Source organism: Pristiophorus japonicus, chromosome 9, assembly GCF_044704955.1.
Source record: "Pristiophorus japonicus isolate sPriJap1 chromosome 9, sPriJap1.hap1, whole genome shotgun sequence".
NCBI lineage: Eukaryota > Metazoa > Chordata > Chondrichthyes > Pristiophoridae > Pristiophorus > Pristiophorus japonicus.
The window spans coordinates 30862896-30886134 of NC_091985.1; the positions used below are offsets into that span (position 1 = coordinate 30862896).

General features: G+C 44.5%; 1 protein-coding gene across 7 annotated transcripts in view; it reads right to left on the reverse strand.

Moving 5' to 3' along the window:
- riox1 (ribosomal oxygenase 1) overlaps window positions 1–23239 on the reverse strand; it is a 69998-nt gene that overhangs the window by 28882 nt on the left and 17877 nt on the right. For all 7 annotated transcript variants that reach the window (XR_011594997.1, XR_011594995.1, XR_011594996.1 and 4 more), the window contains exons 3-5: window positions 15474–15613; window positions 13364–13463; window positions 9247–9360 (exon numbers count right to left, since the gene is read on the reverse strand). Coding sequence is in view for 4 of the 7 variants with exons in the window: in XM_070889241.1 (XP_070745342.1) it covers window positions 9247–9360; window positions 13364–13463; window positions 15474–15613 (354 nt within the window). In the remaining 3 variants the exon portion in view is untranslated. The remainder of the gene's footprint in view (window positions 1–9246; window positions 9361–13363; window positions 13464–15473; window positions 15614–23239) is intronic.

Sequence of the window (23239 nt, forward strand, 5' to 3'; positions counted from 1 at the left end):
CAGCATGTTGCATTAAGTCATCAATCAACTTGACATTTTAGGACTTTGGGTAGCAAGCCAATTAAAAGGTTAAAAGACTATTAATTGAGCCAATAAGGTCAAAGAAGGCGAGTTCTTTTCTGTAAACTGATCCAGGTATAAGTACAGCCATTTTGACCATGTGGTCGCAGAAGGACAAAGACCTGGCTTAAAGCCAAGAGCTTGTTGCTGTCTGCCAAGAAATAAAGTGACATTAAAACTACAATCGGAGTTCGTATTTCATTGGAAATTAAGAGATCTAACAATTTTGGCGTCACGAACAGGATCGCTGAGGAAAGAAACTGAATTTTGGACATTGGACCTACATACTGAGGTAAGGACTCCTCTTTATAAAAGTCCTCGGTCAAAAGTCTAAATTCGCCTCTCCTTCTACGCGATTCCGAAAGGCTCCGGTTTGCGAACCCTCCGGTTGGTAGTCGGCTCGAGGTCTCATAGACGTCCAAACTTCGGCGGTGTGTTAGTTAATTAATCACCGACCTATTGATCAGCTAGAAAGCCTACGACTCGAGACCCCAGTAAAGAAATCAGTATTATGGCAGCAGGAGATAAGAGCAAAGAATTGCCTACAACTGTTAAAGGTGGGCAAGCACCACCTGAAGTTTCGCTAGATTTAATTCTCGAACAGTTGAAAGAATACATAGAGCAACAATTCAACTTATCTAAAACCTATATTAAGATCGAACAAAAGTACGGAACTTCCAAAGGACAATGGTCCTTGGACGAGATTAAAAAGGTCTGGGGAAAAACGACCCGTTTGAAAAATAAAGAGCGAACAAGATGGTCCCTAGCTGTTATGGGAAAGATCCGAAACCGGAATGAAATTATAATGCGTTCCCAACATGATCGAGAACTGACCAGTACAAAGGATCAATTGCAAGCAGTTTGTGCACAGCTGCAACAGAAAAAACTTGAACTTGAAAAGCTGGAAGCGGAAGTTAAAGATATTAAAGGTGAAATTAAAGAATGGAAAAAATCATTAGGTCAAGAGACAGTAATAGGAAAAGGAAAATGTATCGGTCAATTCCCAGGGTACCCATGTTTGGATAAATTAAAAGCACAAACCCGAAGACACGACCGAGGAATAGATACGGATTCTGAATCCTCCGACGATACAGGTTCGGAGGATGAAGAATTAGGGGTGCGCTTTGCCCCGTTTAAAAAAAGACGAGTTGTAGTCAAATCAGAAGAGACTGCGGATGAGGGCGGAACTAAAAAAACGAGGAAAAGGGTGTACGAAAAATACTTAGTTCATGATCTGGCAGACCCAGAGAAAATTGATAAATGGTCCAAGGAATTGCCCAATCCAAAGAAAGGGGGAGTAAAAACGTGGGACCAATTGGACCGCTTAAGAAATATATATCAACTTCATCCCTGGGACGGAGTGCAAATTTTGACCATAATGGTGCCAAAAACACAGGGAAGAAAATTGAACGACAAGGTAGAAGAAGCTTTGGGGCAGGATGAGCAAGAATTAGATGCAGGATGGGAGGCAATTAAACACTGGCTGCAAGCCTTCAGTCCAGCTTAGACAGACTGGGGAAAAATTGCAGCCTCCCAACAGAAAGGAACAGAGGAGGTCCTGGAGTATGACGAGCGGTTTAGATGCACGTGGCTAGAACATTCGGGTATGAATAATACGGATGAGGAAATGGATGAACAAGTGTTTGGACCCCTGAAAGCAGCTTTTGTGGCAGGTCTAAAGCCAGAACTGTCCAAAATGCTTAAGGTAGTGTTACCGGACTGGGAAGGTAGAGGAACTACCTTTGCAGCATTGGTGGATCGATGTAACCAATTAGATCGGGATATGGGAGCTAAAGTCCGAGCTGTACAGGCTATGGGATGGAAATCCCAGGATTCCGATAAACAGTCATTAGGAAAATTACCCGGAAAATGTCATTATTGTGGGAAAGAAGGTCACTGGGCCAAGACGTGCAGGGCAAAACAGAAAGATCGTGGCTGGGGAAGAGGACGCAGCCAGGGATCCAATTCAGCCAACAAACCAGGCTTGTCACAAAATAACGACCTCATAGAAGCATTTAAGCGACTGACAATACAACAACAGAAGGAGTGACTTGGGATAGCAAAAAACGATTAGAGCCCACCCTGGCCCCCCTCCTCGCACTAATACAACAGAGGGGAGATGGGCTATATATAACTGTGAGGGTGGGCGATAAGGATGTGGACTGTCTTTTAGACACAGGGGCGGAATTAACATGCTTACCTCTACAATATGGAGACTTTTTGCCGTTGGATGGTAGGGCACGTAAAGCCTATGGAGTTGGGGGCCATAAAATGGAAATTAAAAGGACAACACCGGTACTTATAGGGCTGGGTCCACATGAACTAACCACGCCGGTCTGGATAGGTCCAATAGATCAACCCCTTTGGGAATGGACGTTCTAATCCAAATACATTCATCGTTGCATTTCAAGGATGGTCGGGTGAAATGGTCAATTAGAACTTTGAAGAAAGAAGAATTGAAGGAACACCCGATATGGGCTAAAGATAAGAACGATTGTGGCCTACTCCAGATGGAGCCTGCGTCATTTACCGGGACCTAGCCTCCATGCACTAAACAGTATCCCATCAGTCCAACTGCCATCGCAGGAATCTTACCGGTTATTCAGCAATTGGAGAAACAAGGGTTGCTTATTAAAATGCATAGCTCCTCCAATAGCCCCGTGTGGCAGGTACAGAAATCTAATGAGACTTGGCGTTTGACTGTCGATTATAGGAAAGCTAACCAGTGTATTGATCAAAAAGCTCCTTTGGTCACAGATCCCTCCACCATTTTTAATGCCCTCAAACCGGAACATAAATATTTCTCAGTTATAGATATGGCCAACGGATTTTGGTCGGTGCCTCTGGCACCGGAGGTTCGACAGTGGTTTGCTTTCACTGTCCAAGGACAACAGTATACTTGGACCCGGTTACCGCAGGGTTTCCACAACAGCCCTTCGGTATTCCACATGGCTTTTCAAAGCCATTTGCGAGAATTACCTCCCCTGTCATCCAATATGTAGACGATATCTTGCTAGCTTCAAACACGGAGGAACAGCATGAACAAGATTTACGAGCTTTGCTGGACCACCTTCGGCTGAAAGGACATAAAGCCAGCATCGACAAAGCACAAATATCCCAAGAAGAGGTTGTACACCTGGGACAAAAGATTTCACAAGGAAAGAGAGAACTTACCCAGGATAGAACTGCAGCCATTCGGGCTGCTAAAAAATCCACCACTATTCAGGAACTAAGGTCTTTTTTGGGATTGTGTAACTTTAACAGAAATTGGATTGACTCCTTCACACAGCTTGCTCAGCCATTGAATGATATTTTAAAGGGGAAGCGTGCCTCGAAAGAAGCTATCACCCTCACTAAGGAACAGCAAGAGGCCTTCCTGAGTTTGAAAAAGGCTTTGTGTTCGGCACCGGCTCTGGGAATCCCCGACAGTGGTAAGCCATTTACCCTGTTTGTCCATGAGAAAGGATATATGACAGCTATACTGACACATGAACATGGGGATCAGCAAAGACCTATTAGCTATTATTCGGCAAAACTGGATGCGGTAGTCCTCGGATGGGGAAGTTGCCTAAGGGCCATGGAAGCTACATGTCGAGCGGTAATGACCACTGCGGGTCTAGTCCTCGACCAAAAACTGATTGTCAAGTGTCCCCACACCGTACATGCTTTGCTGTCTATGAATAGAATGTCTCAGGTGACGGCAGCAAGATGGACCCGCTGGACAGCAGTTTTGGAAGCTTCTAATCTCCATATCGTCCAGGTCAGCCCGGTTAATCCCACAGCTATGCTCTCGATGTCAGAATCGAGGGAGCAAGAGGGGGGAGAATGTGAAGAGCATGACTGCGTGGAGATTTTAAAAGAAACTGAAGAAGCAGCCTTAGCAGCAGAGGGGCCTCTGCACAACCCAGACCTCATCCTGTTTACAGATGGTTCCTCCTTTGTTGACAATGGTAGCAGAAAAGCAGGATGGGCAGTTACAACCTTATATGAGGTAGTGGCAAAAGGATGTTTACCCTCAGGAACGTCAGCACAACAGGCCGAGTTACGGGCCCTGTCAGAAGCATGTCGAATAGCAGAAGGACAGACAGCTAATGTCTACACAGATTCAGGTTATGCTTTTGGAGTCTATTATGGCGTAAAAGAGGATTCCTCACTGCTGCTGGTACACCTATCCGAAATGGAAAAGAAGTCCGAGACTTACTAGAGGCCATACAATTACCTCAGGAAATGTCCATTCTGAAGTGTAAAGCCCATACCAAGGAAAATACCACAGAAGCACAGGGAAATGCCCTAGCCGACCAGGCAGCTAAAGATGCTGCCTCATAGGGCGCTCCCCCAGAAGAACCAACACAGATGTGCAGATTGAAAGCACTCAGGTATCTGACACGAGACCTTCAAACAATGCAAGGCGAGTGCTCCCGAGAGGAAAAATGGACATGGATTGAGGCAGGAATTAAGCTATGTGAAGATGGTGTCTGGAGACAAAGAGTCACCGACAAACCAGTCGCGCCACAAGCACTTATGCCTTTTTCAGCCCAACAGATCCACTCGTGGGGACACTTGGCCTCACAACAGATGACGGCATGGTTCCAGAAAAGCTAGTGGGGTTGGGGATTTAAAAAACATTCCCAGCTGGTATCAGACTGCTGTGTGGTCTGCCAGAAAAATAATTCTGGACCCATCACGGTAATGCCCCAACTGAGGCCCCCTGCCTCTGTCGGACCATTCCAGCATCTGCAGGTTGATTATATATCTCTTCCTTCATGCCAAGGATACACTAACATTCTTGTCATGGTCGACAGATTCTCCAGATGTCCCAACTAAAAGAGCCACAGCCAATCACACTGCAAAGGTCTTGTGTAAGGATTACATTCCCCGATGGGGAGTCCCGAGTAGCATTAACTCAGATCAGGGAACACACTTCACGGATGCTGTCTGTCAAGAAGTCTGTAGGTTACTGAACATTACGTGGGATTTACACTGTCCTTATCATCCACAATAATCAGGACAAGTAGAACGAATGAATCGAACTCAAACAACGGCTTGCCAAATATCACCAAGAAGGAACACCATGGCCCCAGGCACTACCAATAGTGCTATGTAGCATTAGAGCAACCCTGAACAGAACTACAGGTCTAAGCCCATTTGAAATTATAACAGGAAGATCCATGTCGCTGCCAGGAACTATCGATTTACGGAAAGCTGATGTTCACTTAATGAGTGACACTTTGTTATCATACTGTCAGAACTTAACCAATGCTATTAGTTCTGTTTCCCGACAGGTATCGGCAGCTTGGGATAATCCACCCGAAGGAGGGCACGACATCATCCCGGGAGTCTGGGTGTATGTGAAAAAGTTGCATAAAGAACCTTTGGGTGCCAAGTGGGAGGGACCTTATCAAGTGTTATTGACCACCCAGGCAGCTGTTAAAGTCCAAGGAAAGAAAGCCTGGATCCACGCTTCACACGTTAAACGAGCACCCGTAACTGAAGCTGAAATCTAATAAGGACAATTACTTTTTGCCAAAATGTATAAATTTACTGTATTACTGATTGTAGGTATTCTAGGCATAGGCCTACTTCTTACTAGCCGACCCTCTGCACCAAAGGGAAATAGTAGGGTAGCAAGGGAATTACATGTAAACACCTTTTTATATATGTCATACATTTATGCCAAACAAGGTAACATTTCTAGTTGTTGGGTGTGTGCGCATATTCCTATTCACTCAAAGGGAGGGATTCCCTTGAGGCCAGTTCCCTTGAATATCTCGGAAATGGCTGAGTAGATAATTAATCAAAACAAAACAGGCAATGCGTTTCAGGATACGGAAAACTGGGCACGTAAATGGAAGTCAGTAGGTTACAATCTGACTACCTTTGAAGGGGGATACCAACCGTGCTACAATAATTCCAAACGGCCCCCATTTTTTGTTATCACTAATACAACGGGAATAGGAAGACCGGGGGAATCAGTCTGTCTGATTAGAAACATCAAAGGAGGCCAAAATATGGGGTATAGTAACTGCTCCCGGAATTATAATATAATCAAGCCATGGAACCGTCCAAACTGAGCCGATGTGGGAATTTTTTAAGTAACGGGGATTCTGAATAAAACAGATGGAAAAGCCTGGACAGGCCCCGGAGTGTTGCTGACAAAGAAACAACTAACCTTCATTGCCTATAATGGCACCTATTGGGTGTGTGGCCACAAGGCCTACCCTTGGCTGACCCAGAATTGGACGGGATCCTGCTATTTAGCCTACCTTGTGCCTTATATGTATCATATAAAGTCACTGTCGGAACATTTACACCGTCCTAAGAGAGCTATCACAGGAACAGAGAGGTTCTTTGCCATTCTGATCCCCAGGTATGGGCCTGCCAGACTGGCAAGGGAATCCATTAACATGGCATCCGTTGTGGAACGGGTAGCCAATGATACCTCAGAGGCCCTAGTTAAAATCAATGCAGAAATGGTAGCAATCCACACAGTAGCCCTACAGAATAGACTGGCCCTTGATTACATCCTGGCTGAAAAGGGAGGTACTTGCACCCTACTCGGAACTGAGTGTTGCACATATATCCCAGATAGCTCCGAAGAAATTACCCACTTAGCGGAGCATATCCAAAAGGAGGTAGAAAAACTTAAGCAACCCCCATCATTCACTTTGTGGAGTGGAGCCACTGAATGGCTAGGTTCAATTGGAACTTCATTGGTGGAAGGTTTAATTCTATTTGTTGTAATTGTTTTACTTTTATATTGTTTGTTTATGTTGATTAAATGTTGTTGCAACCAGGCGGCTGTAGCTGCTGTCCCGCAGGTGAGACACCTTGCAGGTCCCAGCAGACCGTCTGTACGTGGCACAGGGGTATGTTATGCTTAAGGGAAGGTTGTTTACTGGTTGAACTAAGATATTGATTTGGATTAAATTGGAATAAGGTTAATTAACCTACTAAAACCAAACTTCCATTGTGGCCACGATGGAACTCGGGTTGGTGTAAATTTGTGTGGAAGCTACTAGTCCGGACATGTGGCGAAACACATCAACAAATTTTAGAAGGAAACTCTATTAACATGTATGAAATTATTTTGTAGAATGTTTAACCAGTGATACCTGATGTTTTATGATTCCGTTTGTGAAAGAATCAAAGGGGGGATTGATTGAGAATTCAAACAGATTGCATTTAGACAGACTGTGAAAATTCAGACTCCCCAAGTCAAGGCTGCTACGTGCTGTTCAGCATGTTGCATTAAGTCATCAATCAACTTGACATTTTAGGACTTTGGGTAGCGAGCCAATTAAAAGACTATGAATTGAGCCAATAAGATCAAAGAAGGAGAGTTCTTTTCTGTAAATTGATCCAGGTATAAGTACAGCCATTTTGACCATGTGGTCTCAGAAGGACAAAGATCTGGCTTAAAGCCAAGAGCTTGTTGCTGTCTGCCAAGAAATAAAGTGACATTAAAACTACAATCGGAGTTCGTATTTTATTGGAAATTAAGAGATCTAACAAGGGTTTAAAAATAACATTACTTGAGTGGGCAGGGTTTTAACAAATATGTTTAAAAAATTTTTATTTTAATCATTTTTTTAATATGTTTTTAAACTCTTATGCCTGTAAAAGTAGGCTATGCGCCTGCTTTTTCAGGCGCAAGATTTTTGAGGACATTTGCTGGGCAAGATATGCGTAAATCCTGCAATCTTGCCCGGACAACTGTCCTCATTACCGAGATGTCGACGATCCGTCAAGCTCCAGCTTTACAGATCGGAAAAGCCGGTTTTCAGCGCATGCGCATTGCGCGCTGAATTTCTACCCCATTGACTTAAAGATTGATATTATCCATTCTGCTCTGATCAGAATTCCAAATATACATGCCTAATGACAACACTCCCGTCAACACAGCAGGTGAACAACTTGGAGATGTCTCCAAAGCGGCTCGCATCTAATCTGTACTGGATCAAATAGTCAATGGTTTTTATGACAGTGCACAAATAAACAGCCAAGTTCCAAGTTGACAAGCTAAAAACTGAAGGTGCACAGCAGTTAAGTCTGCATTTGAAATAGAGAAGTTAACAGGGGGAATTGGGTGATTCAATGAGTTAAACTATAGCCTTTCACCTCTGGGATCTGGGTTTCAATCCAGCCTGGACTGATGGGACAGTCTCCTGGCTTTAGGTGTCCTATTGGAAATGAATTTGTATAGTCACAATTCAAGAGGTCCAAAAGTTGGCAAACCCATTCAGGGGTCACCAGATGGCTAATGTAGAAGGGAATCAACTACCAACACTTATTGCTAGGCTCGTACCTGAAGAGTGGGCATCTGGACAAGGTATCAGAGGACTGCCGATGTCAATGGGACCACATCCCACTCACAGCTAGCATTTTTGGAGTGGGGGGGGGGGGGGGTGAGAGAACAATGATGTTTATTGAAGAGCAACAATATTTACAGATACCTTGTTTCATATGGAAAGCTGTACACACTAATTCCACTATGGGCTACTGGTGTGGAGGTGCACAGTACAGCAGAATGAAGATTCACTACAGTTTGTTTAACTCATGCCACCTAGGTAGCTTTTCCCAAGTAGACCATGTCAAAGGGTCAGCAGTGAGAATGCTATATGGTCATAAAGTTAACAGAGCATTAAACCCACTCTTTGAACAGGACCCTCCCCAGAGGCATGGACAAAGGCATCTTTAGCTGCATCTCCTAAGTCAAAGGTGGCAGCCTTTTTAAATCCAGTTAAAATAAGTTAGTCAGTAAGATATAGCCAGTCATATCTAATGTAATAGGGATGCTAATACCGAATATACTGCAGAGTTCAGAGTGACAATAGATTGTAGAAATTGCTACTTAACTGATGCCAAATCTTTCCACAAGTAATTTTCCAGCACAATCTTCTACTATCTCTTACTAGCATCCTCACAGTGGTCTTCAATAAGGAGAGAATTGTATAGCCCACAACATATTCGCAAGCAGTGCATGGCTGGCTTTCCTAGAAGTGTATTTGACTAATGTAGACCCTTGCACTACCAAATTTCCCTTGCTCAGACAACCTTTCCGACATTTAAAACAAAAAACAGTTGGCAAATGCATTTAAATTTCATTCAAGGTTTGGTATCATCTTTTCTTTGTGGCTGTTAGGGTGCTTCCAAATATATAAACATTTAGCTTCAGCTACTGCTTACCTTATAAAAGTCCCACGCCACCACAGGTAATGCCCTGCCAGTAGGAGTATGGGTTTCCTTTTCCCCGTCAAAATAACTTGTTACATCCAGGTTTACTCCAAATTTAACATTGTCCTTTAAAATAACAAGTCAATTGTAAAACAGTGTCTGAAATGGAGACTAGGTTAAACACTTTCACGTCATACATATATTCAGCTATGCAAGATAGTGTAATGGTAGATTTATTAAATGAGTACAGTCCCAACGTTTATAACTGGGGTGTAAAGGCCGGTAAAACGTGGTTCTGTACAGTATTCCTGGATAAGAATGAGATTAGGAGAGCATTTTAAGCATGCTGTAAATCTGAATCCTGTTAAAGAAAGTGGCAAGATATGGGGTGGAGTTGGCGTAAAATACAATTAATAAGGTGTGGATGGGCTTATAATCAGTACTTTGAGCTGTCAAAATTGTTACATTTTAATATGGAGTTTAATTGGTGCAATATACCTCTAGAAAGAATGTCAGGTTCCGTTTCGCTCACTCTCCCGTTATCGCAGAATCATACAGCAAAGATGGATGTCATTCGGCCCATCATGCCTGTGCTAGGTCTGTGAAAGAGCTATCCAATTAGACCCACTATCCTGCTCTTTCCCCATAGCACTGCAAAGGTTTCCCTTTCAAGTACTTAGCAAATTCCCTTTTGAAAGTTATTACTGAATCTGCTTTCACCGGCCTTTCCAGCAGTGCATTCAGACCATAACTCGCTGCGTAATTTTTTTCCCTCGTGATTCCTCTGGTTCTTTTGCCAATTACCTGAAATCGGGGTCCTCTGGTTACTGACCCTTCTGTCACTGGAAACAGTTTTCTTCTTATTTACTCTATCAAAACCATTCATGATTTTGAACACCTCCATCAAATCTTCCCCTAACCTTCTCTGCTCTCAGCAGAACCACCCCAATTTTTCTGGTCTTTCTATGTAACTGAAGTTTTTCATCCCTGGTACCATTCTCGTAAATCTCTTCTACGCCTTTCTAAGGTCTTGACATTCTTCCTAAAGTGTGGTGCCCAGAATTGGCCACAATATTCCAGCTGCGGTCTAACCAGTTTTATAAAGATTTCGCATGACTTCCTTTCTTTTGTACTCTATTCCTCTATTTTTAAACAGCCTTCTCAACTGGTCCTACCACCTTCAAAGACTTGTGCACATACAAGCCCAGGTCTCTGTTCCTGCACCCACTTAAAAAAAAATTGTACCTTTAGTTTAAATAGCCTCTCCTCATTCTTCCTACCAAAATAAATCACTTCACACTTCTCTGCATTAAATTTCATCTGCTTTGTGTCTGCCCATTTCACCAATCTATCTATGTCCTCTTGGAGTCGATTACTATCCTCCTCACTACTTACGACATTTCTGAAAACTTTGAAATGTTGCCATTTATACCAAAGTCCTGGTCATTAAAAATTGACACATTTATTTATACTGCCAAAATGGCCACCATGCTCCACCCTTTGTTTCTGATTGGTTCCCTTGGAGGATAAGCAACACCCTAAAGTTTCACAGGAGTGTGAAACTGGAATCGCCCATCCCAAAGTCTCATTGACTTTGCAATTTGTAACTCAATCCACTTTGACTTCCTGAAGCGACAGAGGACAGAGTTCCACAGAACATAGCAAGGGCCAGCCAAAGTGCCTTATCCCAGTCCAAGTACATATCCTCCCCCAGCCAAAATGCCATACCCCAGTCCTAGTGCATGCCCCCCCAGCCAAAGTGCCTTATCCCAGTCCTAGTGCATGCCCCCCCAGCCGGTGCCTTAACCCAGTCCTAGTGCATACCCCCCCAGCCAAAGTGCCTTATCCCAGTCCAAGTACATCCCTCCCCAATGCCTTACCCCAGCACAAGTGCATCCTTCCCCCACCCCACCATAGATGAGGCATTGTGTACGGATTGTTAACAGGTTTATTGGGTATGAAGTTAATATTGACAGTGTCGTGGCTTCTGGATATCATCCACTCCAACGATGTCCCTTGTAGGGGGTTGGAAGAACATGATCAGTCTTCCCCGAGTTCCCTCTCTCCCCTCCGACCCACCCCTCCCCTCGTATCTCTCTCTCTCTCTCCCCCACCCCCCCGCCGGCCTCCCTCTCCCCACCCCTATCACCGCCTGCCTCCCTCTCCCCCCCCCACCACCGCCTGCCTCCCTCTCTCCCCCCCCCCCCACCACCGCCTGCCTCCCTCTCTCCCCCACCCCCCCCCCCAGCCTATCTCCCTCTCTTTCCTTCCCCCTCCCCCCCCCGCCTGCCTCCCTCTCTCTCTCCGGCAACCCCCCCAGCCTCCCTCTCTCCGCCCCCCCCCCCAACCACCCGCACAGCCTCCCTCTCTTTAAAAAAAAAATGGCTTTAGAAATCTTAGCAGACAAGCCATTTGCTTGCAGATCATCAGAACAATTGCCAGTCTAGGAGGGAGTGTAATTTTGAACTCTGCATGAAATTTGTGATCAAGCTGAATTATGGATTAATACATTAACTTTGAACAAATGACACAGATATAGTTTTGTGTTTTTAAATTGAGGGTCAATGGTGCAAATCCTTTGTGTAGGATAGTAGATACAATTCTCCAGCAGTCCTGTGCTGCTATAAGATCAGTTACAGTGTCAAGTGTAACAATGAGATCATGTTTAGCACATACCATCCACCTTCAGCTTGTTTTAGGACAGATTCCTGCATTTCCCCTCCCACTCCCCACACACCCCAAAATGGCAATCCTGGTTAATAGGAGACAGATTGATTCATTTCATAGCACTTTATTATAAAAGGTAGAACTAAAAAAAACACCAATACTCACACAACTTAATATGGTACGAATAACTTCCATAGAGTAAAATCACTATTGCACTTCAGAGGTTTAACCTTAGCTACAAATGTAAAAATATTGTTAGTGAAATAAAACCCATATACAGCGCTGTGGTGCGAAAAATAACCTTCGTTCTTGTCTTTGGGTGAGGTTAGGAAATAACAATATTCAGTCTGACCGGCAGTGGAGAAGTATCAACACTTTGTAAAAATGCTTTACTTGAATCAGGCTCTCCTTATAATCCAGCGTGGAGGCCCCGACCGGCGAGGGAACATCAGCGGCAGAGCGGGGCCATAAAAGCAGCGGCCATGGGCAGTGTGGAGGAGGCAGGCCACTACAAGGTACAGCGCGAGCGGGTGCAGAAGGGCGACGGCCGTGAAGAGTGACGTCATTAAGACCCAGGTCAGTGATGGGAGCGTGGGCAGATACAGCAGGAGCAGCAAGGTCGGGGAGAAGGAGGCGCGAGTTCGGGGCCAGGGCAGCACGGACCAGCCCACACTGTGATATGTGTGCTCACTAGGTCTGTGCAGCAGAGCTGGTCTCCAGTAATCCTTGCCACTGGACCAAGACCTAGCTCTGTCAAGCCCGTGTGGTGGCTGGTGTGCAATGGCCACCCCACGTTAAAAAAATTCACGCACAGGTATCTTCCACCCTTCAGGATGTAGTTCGGGTCCTTCACTGAAACACCTGTGAACCTGTCCTCTTTTTGGCGTGGAAGCAAGTCATCTTCGTTTCGAGGGACCCCCTATGATGATGATAATGGGAATGAATGTGAAGAGATCGGTAAATTGAAAATCTGTGCTTGAAGAGGATTGTGTTTTGATTAGCTATGTACCAGGAGAATATTACAGCTGTATTAAAAGACAGTCTGCATTTAGTAGGGTTGCAAAGGCTGTTTGATTACCTGTAAAGTATAGATATCATGCTACCCCATCTCCTCCTCAACCCAATTCACATCCATTATGCAGATAGCAGAACCCAATCAATACCAGAGGAAAATATCTCAGTTTCCATCTCCAAGACTGCCTAAATATTGACAAATTTCCCCTTGACCTGGGAAAGGCAAAGTGTAAATGCCAGTGTAGTTAGATTTTTAACTCCGTTATTCCAGGCGAAAGTCCGATGTTATATAGCATGATAGTTTCCAGAAGACCATTTCAAAAATAACCATGTGACGTTATTAAGACAACAGATACTGAATAGTTGTTCTGACATTCAATTGTTTTTGACTATACTGGTTTATTTTGTTTGCAGCTTGTGAAATAAAGGTATTAAGTGTTGAGTTTACCTCTCTTAAAATTCTGTCAAAATCTTCTGAGGAGAATAAGCCTCTGTAGTAGTTTCCGTTGTGACGTCTAATCAAAGCTGGGCTCTTTTCCCAAATGGCGCTGAAATGCAGTAATCCAACAAAAGTCAAGCCGTTGCTTTACAAATATATATTTTTTCAATTTTGAATTAAGGAATCATTTTTATGTTTCCTTCACTGCCTAAATAGTTGCAGCAATTAACAGCTGTTTGCAATCCATTGGTCCAACTCAAACAAGTCAAAACAAAGGTCTCTCGATTCCAAATGCTATCCTACTCAATTATTTAAAAAGCATCAACACATTGCTGACAACTTCCTCACTACATTTTAAAACTATTTCTTCCTTTTAAATTTCCCATAATCATATGATTCACAGACCTTATGCTTACTCACAGAGCTTATGGGAGGCTCATAGACACAGTTTAGCTTGATTTGCAACTTCACTTTTCTAGCTGTGGACCTCCCACATGTCGAGAACTTTTCAAGGACCACCAGGATTAAAAGCGCATTCCCAGATTTGCACATCTGCTGCCCAAATGGGATGGTGGGGACTAACAGCAAGGAGTGCTAGCAGACAGTTATCTTCACCCCAGGTGGTAACTTATCCTTTGGAGGAGGGAAGAAACTTGCTTAGTGAATATGGTATTATTAGATTCCTATATGGTAATGATGTTGCATACATGTCTTTGGAAGCAGGGAATCAGAGAGATCACCGTTGGGGGGGGGGGGGGGGGGGGGGGGAGAAAAAGAGAGCAGGGATGCCTCTAAAGCCACTATGATTAAACCAGAAGTCAGCTCATTCACGTTGGGTTGATGTCAGGTTTCATGTGGGGAGCTCTGCTTCCATCCTGTGTGGTGTCATCTCCCAGGGCATCAGCATTGCAATCTACCTTGGAGAGTGAGGCCACCTTCAGGGGTGCTGAAGCTGGGCCCTCACAACGAGTCAATATTCACAGCCTTGGTGGAAGCTCAATAGGTTGCCATGCAGAGCTTGCTGGATCGAATAGATAGGGGCTTCAAGGCAAATAGTAAAAAATAAAGAGTGGTCTAATGATGAATCAAAACAATCATCTATGGGCTACTCTTGTGCATATCCCAGTATCTACTCAGAATGGAGCGTTAGGGATAGATCACCCACAGAACACAAGTGATCCAACCCAGGAAGACTGACAGAAATGGAAAAAATAAAATAGGTCTCTTGAAGAAGCTTTTACTTTCCCATACAAGAAATGCAATTATTACTGTTGTAATGTTTCCTACATTGTAACAGTGACTACACTTCAAAAAAGTACTTCATTGGCTGTAAAGTGCTTTAGGATGCCTGGTGGTTGTGAAAGGCGCTATATAAATGCAAGTCTTTCTTCCTTCCTTCCACTGCATCAAATAGCTTTCATTCAAAATGCAAAAAATACAGCCTTAGGAAAAGCTGCCATAACAGTATCATCTCACATAATTCTGACAATTACTATTTCAAATGAGCATTGATTTGGAAATGATTTCTGACAGTTAATTTACTGCACTTCAATCCTGTTAAAAGAGATTGGCCCTGAAATTCCGTTTTGTCCTTCCCGCGGGCATTTGAGAGAAAAAATACGCACCTATCTTAAGCTGCTGCCCACATTCGACTTTCCGATGCTGAGGCATCTCCTGACTGCGATTCGCAGTGCGTGCACGTCAGGACGTGCGCAGGCCTGGCTCCGGGCAGCCAATCAGGGAAAGCATCATAGTAATAGGAGTTCTGTAAGGTTCTAAACTCCTATTACATTGATTAGAAACAGCCTCAAACACCTAAAACACAACCCAAACACCCAAAACACTAAAAAATAGAAAATATACACTACATTCATTTAAATTAAAGTTATTAATGTCTTAAAAAATATTTATTTTCCCGATTTTTAAAAAAAGTTTTTTAAATAAACTTACCCGTTGTGGGGAGGGTTTTTAAATAAGATATGTTTTCACAACTTTATTTTTATATGTTTTTGTGTTTTTTAAAAACACATCCGCCTGTAAAAGCAGGCAGCACCATTATGTTAAAAGGTAGAATGCATGATAAGCAGTTATACTTTATAATTATTCTGCACATACCTACCCAAAAAACTTTTTTGGAGCAACTGGTGCTATTATCCATTCAAAGAGTTTATTAGATCTTTCCTTGCTGTTCTGTATATGACGTAGGTCCCGAAGAAGTGTCGATAATGTTGGTCCGGTCCAAGGTTTTGCATCTTTAATCTAAGCAGAGATGAAAATCACATCTTCATTATCTAGTCAAAAGACTACACATTTTTAGAGATTTCATATTTTGAAAACTACAAATGTTGTGGAAAACATCTCTTCCAAGTCCAAACTGTTTAAAAAAAGAAACAAAGGTGAGGTTTTTAGTGCTCATTAGGGCGAGGGATGCTAATGCTGCAGAGTGGGACACATATGGAGCAAACCACCCACTCCTTTGTCCCATCAACATGTCCTAGCTAGATCTCAGGAGAGCACTGATAACTTAACAGTGACATTTTTGCAATTCCTACATGAACCATCCTTCAGGCCTCTCCCGCTGAGAGTGCTGATTTAGTACCAAATGCTCAGCAATTTTGCGCTATCAATGCATGATGACCAGAAACTGATGTGAAACTGCTCAATGGTTATATCAGGTGGACATTTACAACTAGAACTTTGATCCCCTCACTGTGGGATGGATTTGAATCTCGTCCCAGAGACAATGCTCCAACCCATCACTCACCAGCTTTCCCACACAAACATTAAAATGTCATTTTACAAAGGTACAATTTGTTTGGACCGTCACAGATTTGTAAAAGGTTTGCGTGAGTCAGAGCTACAACACTAAATTGTGCTGAGACAGTCTTTTAGGCGATTCATATTTTGTGTAGTTGTGATACATTTGTTTGTATCTACTCTATGAAATATTTTAACAATCTTGGTAAATCAAAGGAGGTATAGTGTTCAAAATCTAGATTAGACTTTGAAATAATAGAGCCATCCCGATTTCTAATGTTCTACATGATGGCCTGTCAACCAGTTTGAAAGCCCTGTGATGGCAATGGCTTATCTTCCCACTCTCGCATCTTTATCTGTGGAGTCCCTCAAGGATCTATCGGGAGCCACCTCCTATTTCTCATCTACATGCTGTCCCTCGATGACATCATCCGAAAAAACATCTGATTCCACATCTACACTCCACCTCACCACAACCTCTCTTGATCCCTCCATCGCCTGATTTGTCATGCTGCTTGTCCAATATCTAGTATTGGATGAGCAGAATGACTTACAATTAAATATTAAGAAGACTGATGCCATTGTCTTCATCCTCCGCCACAACCTCTGTGCCCTAGCCACCAATTCCATCCCGCTCCCTGGCCATTGTGAGGCTGAACTCAGCGTCCTATTTGATCCTGAGCTGAGCTTCCAACCTGATATCCTCTCCTGGACTGTCATGTGAGGAGAGACTGGATCGACTGGGCCTGTATTCACTGGAGTTTAGAAGGATGAGAGGGGATCTCATAGAAACATATAAAATTCTGACGGGACTGGTCAGGTTAGATGCAGGAAGAATGTTCCCGATGTTGGGGAAGTCCAAAACCAGAGGATAAGGATAAGGGGTAAGCCATTTAGGTCTGAGATGAGGAGAAACTTCTTCAGTCAAAGAGTTGTTAACCTGTGGAATTCCCTACCGCAGAGAGTTGTTGATGCCAGTTCGTTGGATATATTCAAAGAGGGTGTTAGATGTGGCCCTTACAGCTAAAAGGATCAAGGGGTATGGAAAGCAGGAAAAGGGTACCGAGGTGAATGATCAGCCATGATCTTATTGAATGGTGGTGCAGGCTCGAAGGGCCGAATGGCCTACTCCTGCACCTATTTTCTATGTTTCTATCACAGAGACTTTGCAGAGTGCTTTACATGGAAGGGAAGAAAACAGATGCTGAGAGAGGGGAGATACTGGAAAATCACAAGCGTTAGGGGGGGGGGGGCGGGGGAGGGGAAAGAGAGGCAAGAACAGGGTAAATATACGGTTAAAGATATTTTATTTTAAAGAGACCTCTTAGATGGAGGCAGCAATGCAGAGGGATTGGGGAAACTAGTTCAGTGAATAGGGGCATAGTGGCTGTAAACGTCACTACAATTGTCAATGGAACAGAAATAATAGGAAATGATAGCAAGTGTGTCCAGTAACATATGGCTAGCGGAATGGAGAAAGGCTGCAGAGATATTTAAAAATTAAGATTATGTTGAAATCAATTCATTGGGGCACTGGGAGCAGGTGGAGCTTGGCAAAACCAAGGGTGATGGCAGAACTTTATGTAAGTGTGGATGTAAGCACAGCATTCTGAATCGAGTTGTATTGTGTTTGAAGGTGGAGGCTAACTAAGCCAACAATAGAGAGAGGTTGAGCCTCAAGACAATAAAGGCAAGAATTAGGGTTTCAGCAACTGCGTAAGGGACAGGGATGGACATTATTATGGGGTTGAAAGCTAGTTATCTTGGTTGTTGTGACAGTTGAACCAGGACAGAGCAGTGCTATGGAAGTGGATTGCTGAGGAGTGACAGAGAAGGAGTGGTAGACAATGATGACAGAGGCAGTAGAGAGCTGGATAAGGAACAAGAAGCAGGCATGGGGTGCAGTCACACAGTAGTGCAAAGATTCGGTATAAATCAATCCCACAATCAGGGCCCAAGATCCATTCGTGAGTGATAGTCTCACACCTGCTAAATATCCTTAGCATCTAAACACTTTCCCAAGACCATAGTTATTGATGCACGTTAAAGAAAATGAACTAATAGATTACGCTGCTAAGACTCAAACCACATCATGTAGTCAAGGCAATTATTCAGATTTTTGGCAATGCATATTGTACAACAAAAAAGAAACAAGATTGTTCAATACTGAGGCTAATCTGTGCTCAAAGAATTTTTTTTTCATGTTAGCTATATTCTAAAGAATGGAAAATCATAAAGCTCTCAGGTATTCTTGGAGCCTTTCATTTCATTAGCACACACCTACAGCAAATATTTTAATCAGCTTATGAAATTATGAGCTTCCACCATACCCTCAACTTGTGACCCTAGAATATAATTACAGAATCAAAGATACAGCATAGGAGGACACCATTTGGCCATTGGGCTGCCTCTTTGCTAGTTATCCAATGAGTCTCCTTTCCCCTGCTCTTTCCTCATAGCCCTGTAAATGTTTTGCCTTCAAGTATTTATCCAGTTCTCTTTTGAATGTTACTATTGAATCTACTTCCATCACCCTTTCAGCGTTCCTCTTGTGCCACAAAGTGGAGCATATCAGTGTCGCACCATTCACGAAGAATTTAGTAACTTAAGGATTCAGTCCGTGAATGAGTGAATAGGGTAAACTGATACAGAATGTATTAAACAGATACAGCGAGTTCTCCCAATTGCTCAGCAAATAATCCAGTGAGTAATGAGATATATTGGGCCCAAGTTTTGGGCCGCGCCTAGAACGGCGCAGCCCCGACCTGGACGCCCGTTTTTTGCGCCATATAGTGCGCCTAAAAAAAACTTCCAGGTTCTCCGGCTCCCTGCTGTCCTCTTGAGCCGGGCACGGCGCAGTACGAGCTGTAGGGGGCGGAGCTAGGTCCCTGCGCTGAAAACAGTGCCGGGACCTCTGCACATGCGCGCTACAGTGGGCGCGCATGTGCAGTAACTCCAGGTGCTCAAAACTGTGTGGGAGGGGCCTGAAGCACGCAGCCCCTAGCCCTGGCCGAATGGCCTCACTGGGGCTGCGTGCATAAGGCTGCTTCCCACGGCCAACTCCTGCTTCCTCCCGACCCGACTCCCGCTTTCCCCGCCCCCGGACCGGACCGGACTCCCGCTCCCCCCCACCCCCGACCCGCGCTCCCCCACCCGACCTGACCTTCCTCTCCCTCCCGCCCCCCCAACCCTCCCGCCACCCCCCCGACCCGACCCGCGCTCCCGAACCCCCCTGGACCGGACCCAGCCTGACCTCCCTCCCCTCGCCCCCGACACAAATCGACCGCACTCACTCCCTCCCTCCCCCCCTCCCTTCTCCTCCCCCCGCACCTCCCTTCTCCTCCCCCCCGCAGCTCCCTTCTCCTCCCCCCCGCACCTCCCTTCTCCTCCCCCCCGCACCTCCCTTCTCCTCCCCCCCGTACCTCCCTTCTCCTCCCCCCCGCACCTCCCTTCTCCTCCCCCCCGCACCTCCCTTCTCCATCCTCCCCCCGCCCCCGTGCTCCCGACCGCCCCCCCCACTGCATACCCCCCGGACCGGACCCGACCCCTACCCGCGCTCCCCCCGACCCGACCCGCGCTCCCGACCCGACCCAACGCCAGCTACCTGTAAATCTGGTGCTGGGGACGGGCCCTGCCCGAAGTCTTGGGCCCGGCCCGTTCAACCTCCCCCCACCTTCTCCTTTCTCCTCCCCCTCACACCTCCCTTCTCCTCCCCCCGCACCTCCCTTCTCCTCCTCCCCGCACCTCCCTTCTCCTCCCCCCCGCACCTCCCTTCTCCTCCCCCCCGCACCTCCCTTCTCCTCCCCCCCGCACCTCCCTTCTCCTCCCCCCCGCACACCTCTTCTCCTCCCCCCGCACCTCCCTTCTCCTCCCCCCCGCACCTCCCTTCCGCCCTCCCCCCCCCCCCTGTCAGAAACACAGACACTGACAGAGAGATAGAGGCACTGACAGAGACACACTGGGGGGGGCATCCCAGCAAGCTGTTGGAGGGCTCCCGGTGCTGCAGTCGGTAAGTAGAAAATGTTTTATTTATTGATTAAAAAAAAAAAATTATTTAATAATTTTTTTTTGATTGATTTATTGGTTGATTTATTGATGTTTTTATCATTTATTATTGATGATGGCTCTTTATTTGTAAAACTGAAGTGTTTAATGTTTGTAAACTTCCCTTTAAACCATCCCCCCACCATTCCCTACGCCTGATTTGTAACCTACGCCTGATTTTCTAAAGTGTAGACAAGGTTTTTTCGAGCGTACAAAAATCTTCACTTACTCCATTCTAAGTTAGTTTGGAGTAAGTTTTCACTGCCGAAACTTTGAAAACAGGCGTAAGTGGCCGGACACGCCCCCTTTTGAAAAGAAAATTCTGTTCCAAAGTGAAACTGTTCTAACTGACTAGAACTGGAGCAAACTAAATGCCGAGAATTTCAATTTCTAAGATACTCCGTTCTACACCAGTTGCTCCAAAAAATCAGGAGCAACTGAGGCCGAAACTTGGGCCCATAGATTGGAAGATCCCATGGTTAATCCCAAGTCTGTGGGCAAGTTCGCTGATCTCGGTCAAAGAGGCAGTAGGGGCAATACAAATGGCCATGGCGCTCCTGGGGCAAGGAGGTCCCAGCAGAATCAGTAAGATACTAGAGGGTGACTAGAATTCATGGAACTGCACAATAGCAAGGAACCTTCCAGAGCGGGTGGGATGGTGGGGGTGGGGAGAGGGACATGAGAACAGAAGAAATAGGAGCAGGAGTAGGCCATTTGGCCCCGCGAGCCTGCTCCACCATTTAATAAGATCATGGCTGATCTGATCACGGACTCAGCTCCACATAAGTGGGATTAGGCTGGATAGCCTCTTGTTGGCCAGCATGGACACGATGGGCCGAAATGGCCTCCTTCCGTGCTGTAAACTTTTATGACTCTATTGATTCTAATCCTTTATACCCTTAACACTCAAAAATCTATCTATCTCTGCCTTAAATATATTCAATGACCCAGCCTCCACAGCTCTCTGGGGCAGAGAATTCCATAGATTTACAACCCTCAGAAGAAATTCCTCCTCATCTCAATTTTAAATGGGCGGCCCCTTATTCTGAGACTATGTCCCCTAGTTTTAGTTTCCCCTATGAGTGGAAATATCTTTTCTGCATCCGCCTTGTCAAGCCTCCTCATTATCTTATGTTTCAATAAGATCACCTCTCATTTTTCTGAATTCCAGTAAGTATAGGCCCAACCTACCTTCATAAGTCAACCTCCTCATCTCCAGAATCAACCGAGTGAACCTTCTATGAACAGCCTCCAATGCAAGTATATCCTTCCTTGAATATGGAGACCAAAATCTGTACGCAGTACTCTAGGTGTGGTCTCACCAATACCCTGTACAGTTGTAGTAGAACTTCTTTGCTTTTATACTCGATCCCCCTTGCAATAAAGGCCAACATTCCATTGGTCTTCCTGATTACTTGCTGTACCTGCATTCTAACTTTGTGTTTCATGCACAAGTACCCCCAGGTCCCTCTGTACTGCAGCATTTTGCAATTTTTCTCCATTTAAATTATAATTTGCTTTTCTATTTTTTCTGCCAAAGTGGATAAGCTCACATTTTCCCACATTATACTCCATCTGCCAAATCTTTGCCCACTCACTTAGCCTGTCTATATCCCTTTGCAGATTTATTGTGCACTCTTCACAATTTGCTTTCCCACCCATCTTTGTATCTATCATCAGCAAACTTGGCTACATTACACTTAGTCGCTTCATCCAAGTCATTAATATAGATTGTAAATAGTTGAGGGCCCAGCACTGATCCCTGCAGCATCCTATTGAACAAATATTTTGCATCGGTCTTCATGGTAGAAGACATTAAAAGCATCCCGACAGTGGAAAATCAAGGGGCTATAGGGAGCAAGGAACTTAATACAATCACTATCACTAAAGAAGTAGTACTCGATAAAATAATGGGACTAAAGGCGGACATGTCCTCTGGACCTGATGGCTTATATCCTCGGGTCTTAAAAGAAGTGGCTGCAGAGATAATGGATGCATTGGTTGTAATCTACCAAAATCCTGCTTGCCAACTGGAAAATGACCTATTTATCCCTGCTCTCTATTTTCTGTTAGTTAGCCAATCCTTAATCCATGCTAATATATTACCCCCAACCCCGTGAACTTTTATCGCATGCAGTAACCTTTTTTGTGGCACCTTATCGAATGCCTCTTGAAAATTCAAATATACCACATCCACTGGTTCTCCCTTATCCACCCTGCTCGTTACATCCTCAAAGAACTCCAGCAAATATGTCAAACATGATTTCCTTTTCATAAAACCATGCTAACTCCTGCTTGATTGAATTATGCTTTTCCAAATGTCCTGCTACTGCTTCCTTAATAATGGACTCCAGCATTTTCCCAACGACAGATAGTCTATATTTTCCTGCTTTTTGTCTGCCTCCTTTTTTTTTTATAAACAGGGGCATTACATTTACGGTTTTCCAATCCACTGGGACCGCCCCAGAATCCAGGGAATTTTGGTAGATTACAACCAATGCATCCATTATCTCTGCAGCCACTTCTTTTAAGACCCGAGGATATAAGCCATCAGGTCCAGAGGACATGTCCGCCTTTAGTCCCATTATTTTATCGAGTACTACTTCTTTAGTGATAGTGATTGTATTAAGTTCCTTGCTCCCTATAGCCCCTTGATTTTCCACTGTCGGGATGCTTTTAATGTCTTCTACCATGAAGACCGATGCAAAATATTTGTTCAATATCTCTGCCATTTCCCTGTTCCCCATTATTAATTACCCAGTCTCATCCTCTAGGGGACCAACATTTACCTTAGCCACTCTTTTCCTTTTTATGTACCTGAAGAAACTCTTACTATCTGTTTTTGTATTTCATGCTCGTTTACTTCCATAATCTATCTTCCCTCTCTATCATTTTTTTAGTCGTTCTTTGCTGGCTTTTAAAATTTTCCCAATCCTCTGGCCTCCCACTAGTCTTGGCCACATTGTATGCCCATCCCTTATTTCCTTAGTTAGCCACGGATGGTTATCCCTTCTCACAGTCTTTCCTTCTCATTGGGATATATTTTTGTTGCGAGTTATGAAATATCTCCTTAAATGTCTGCCA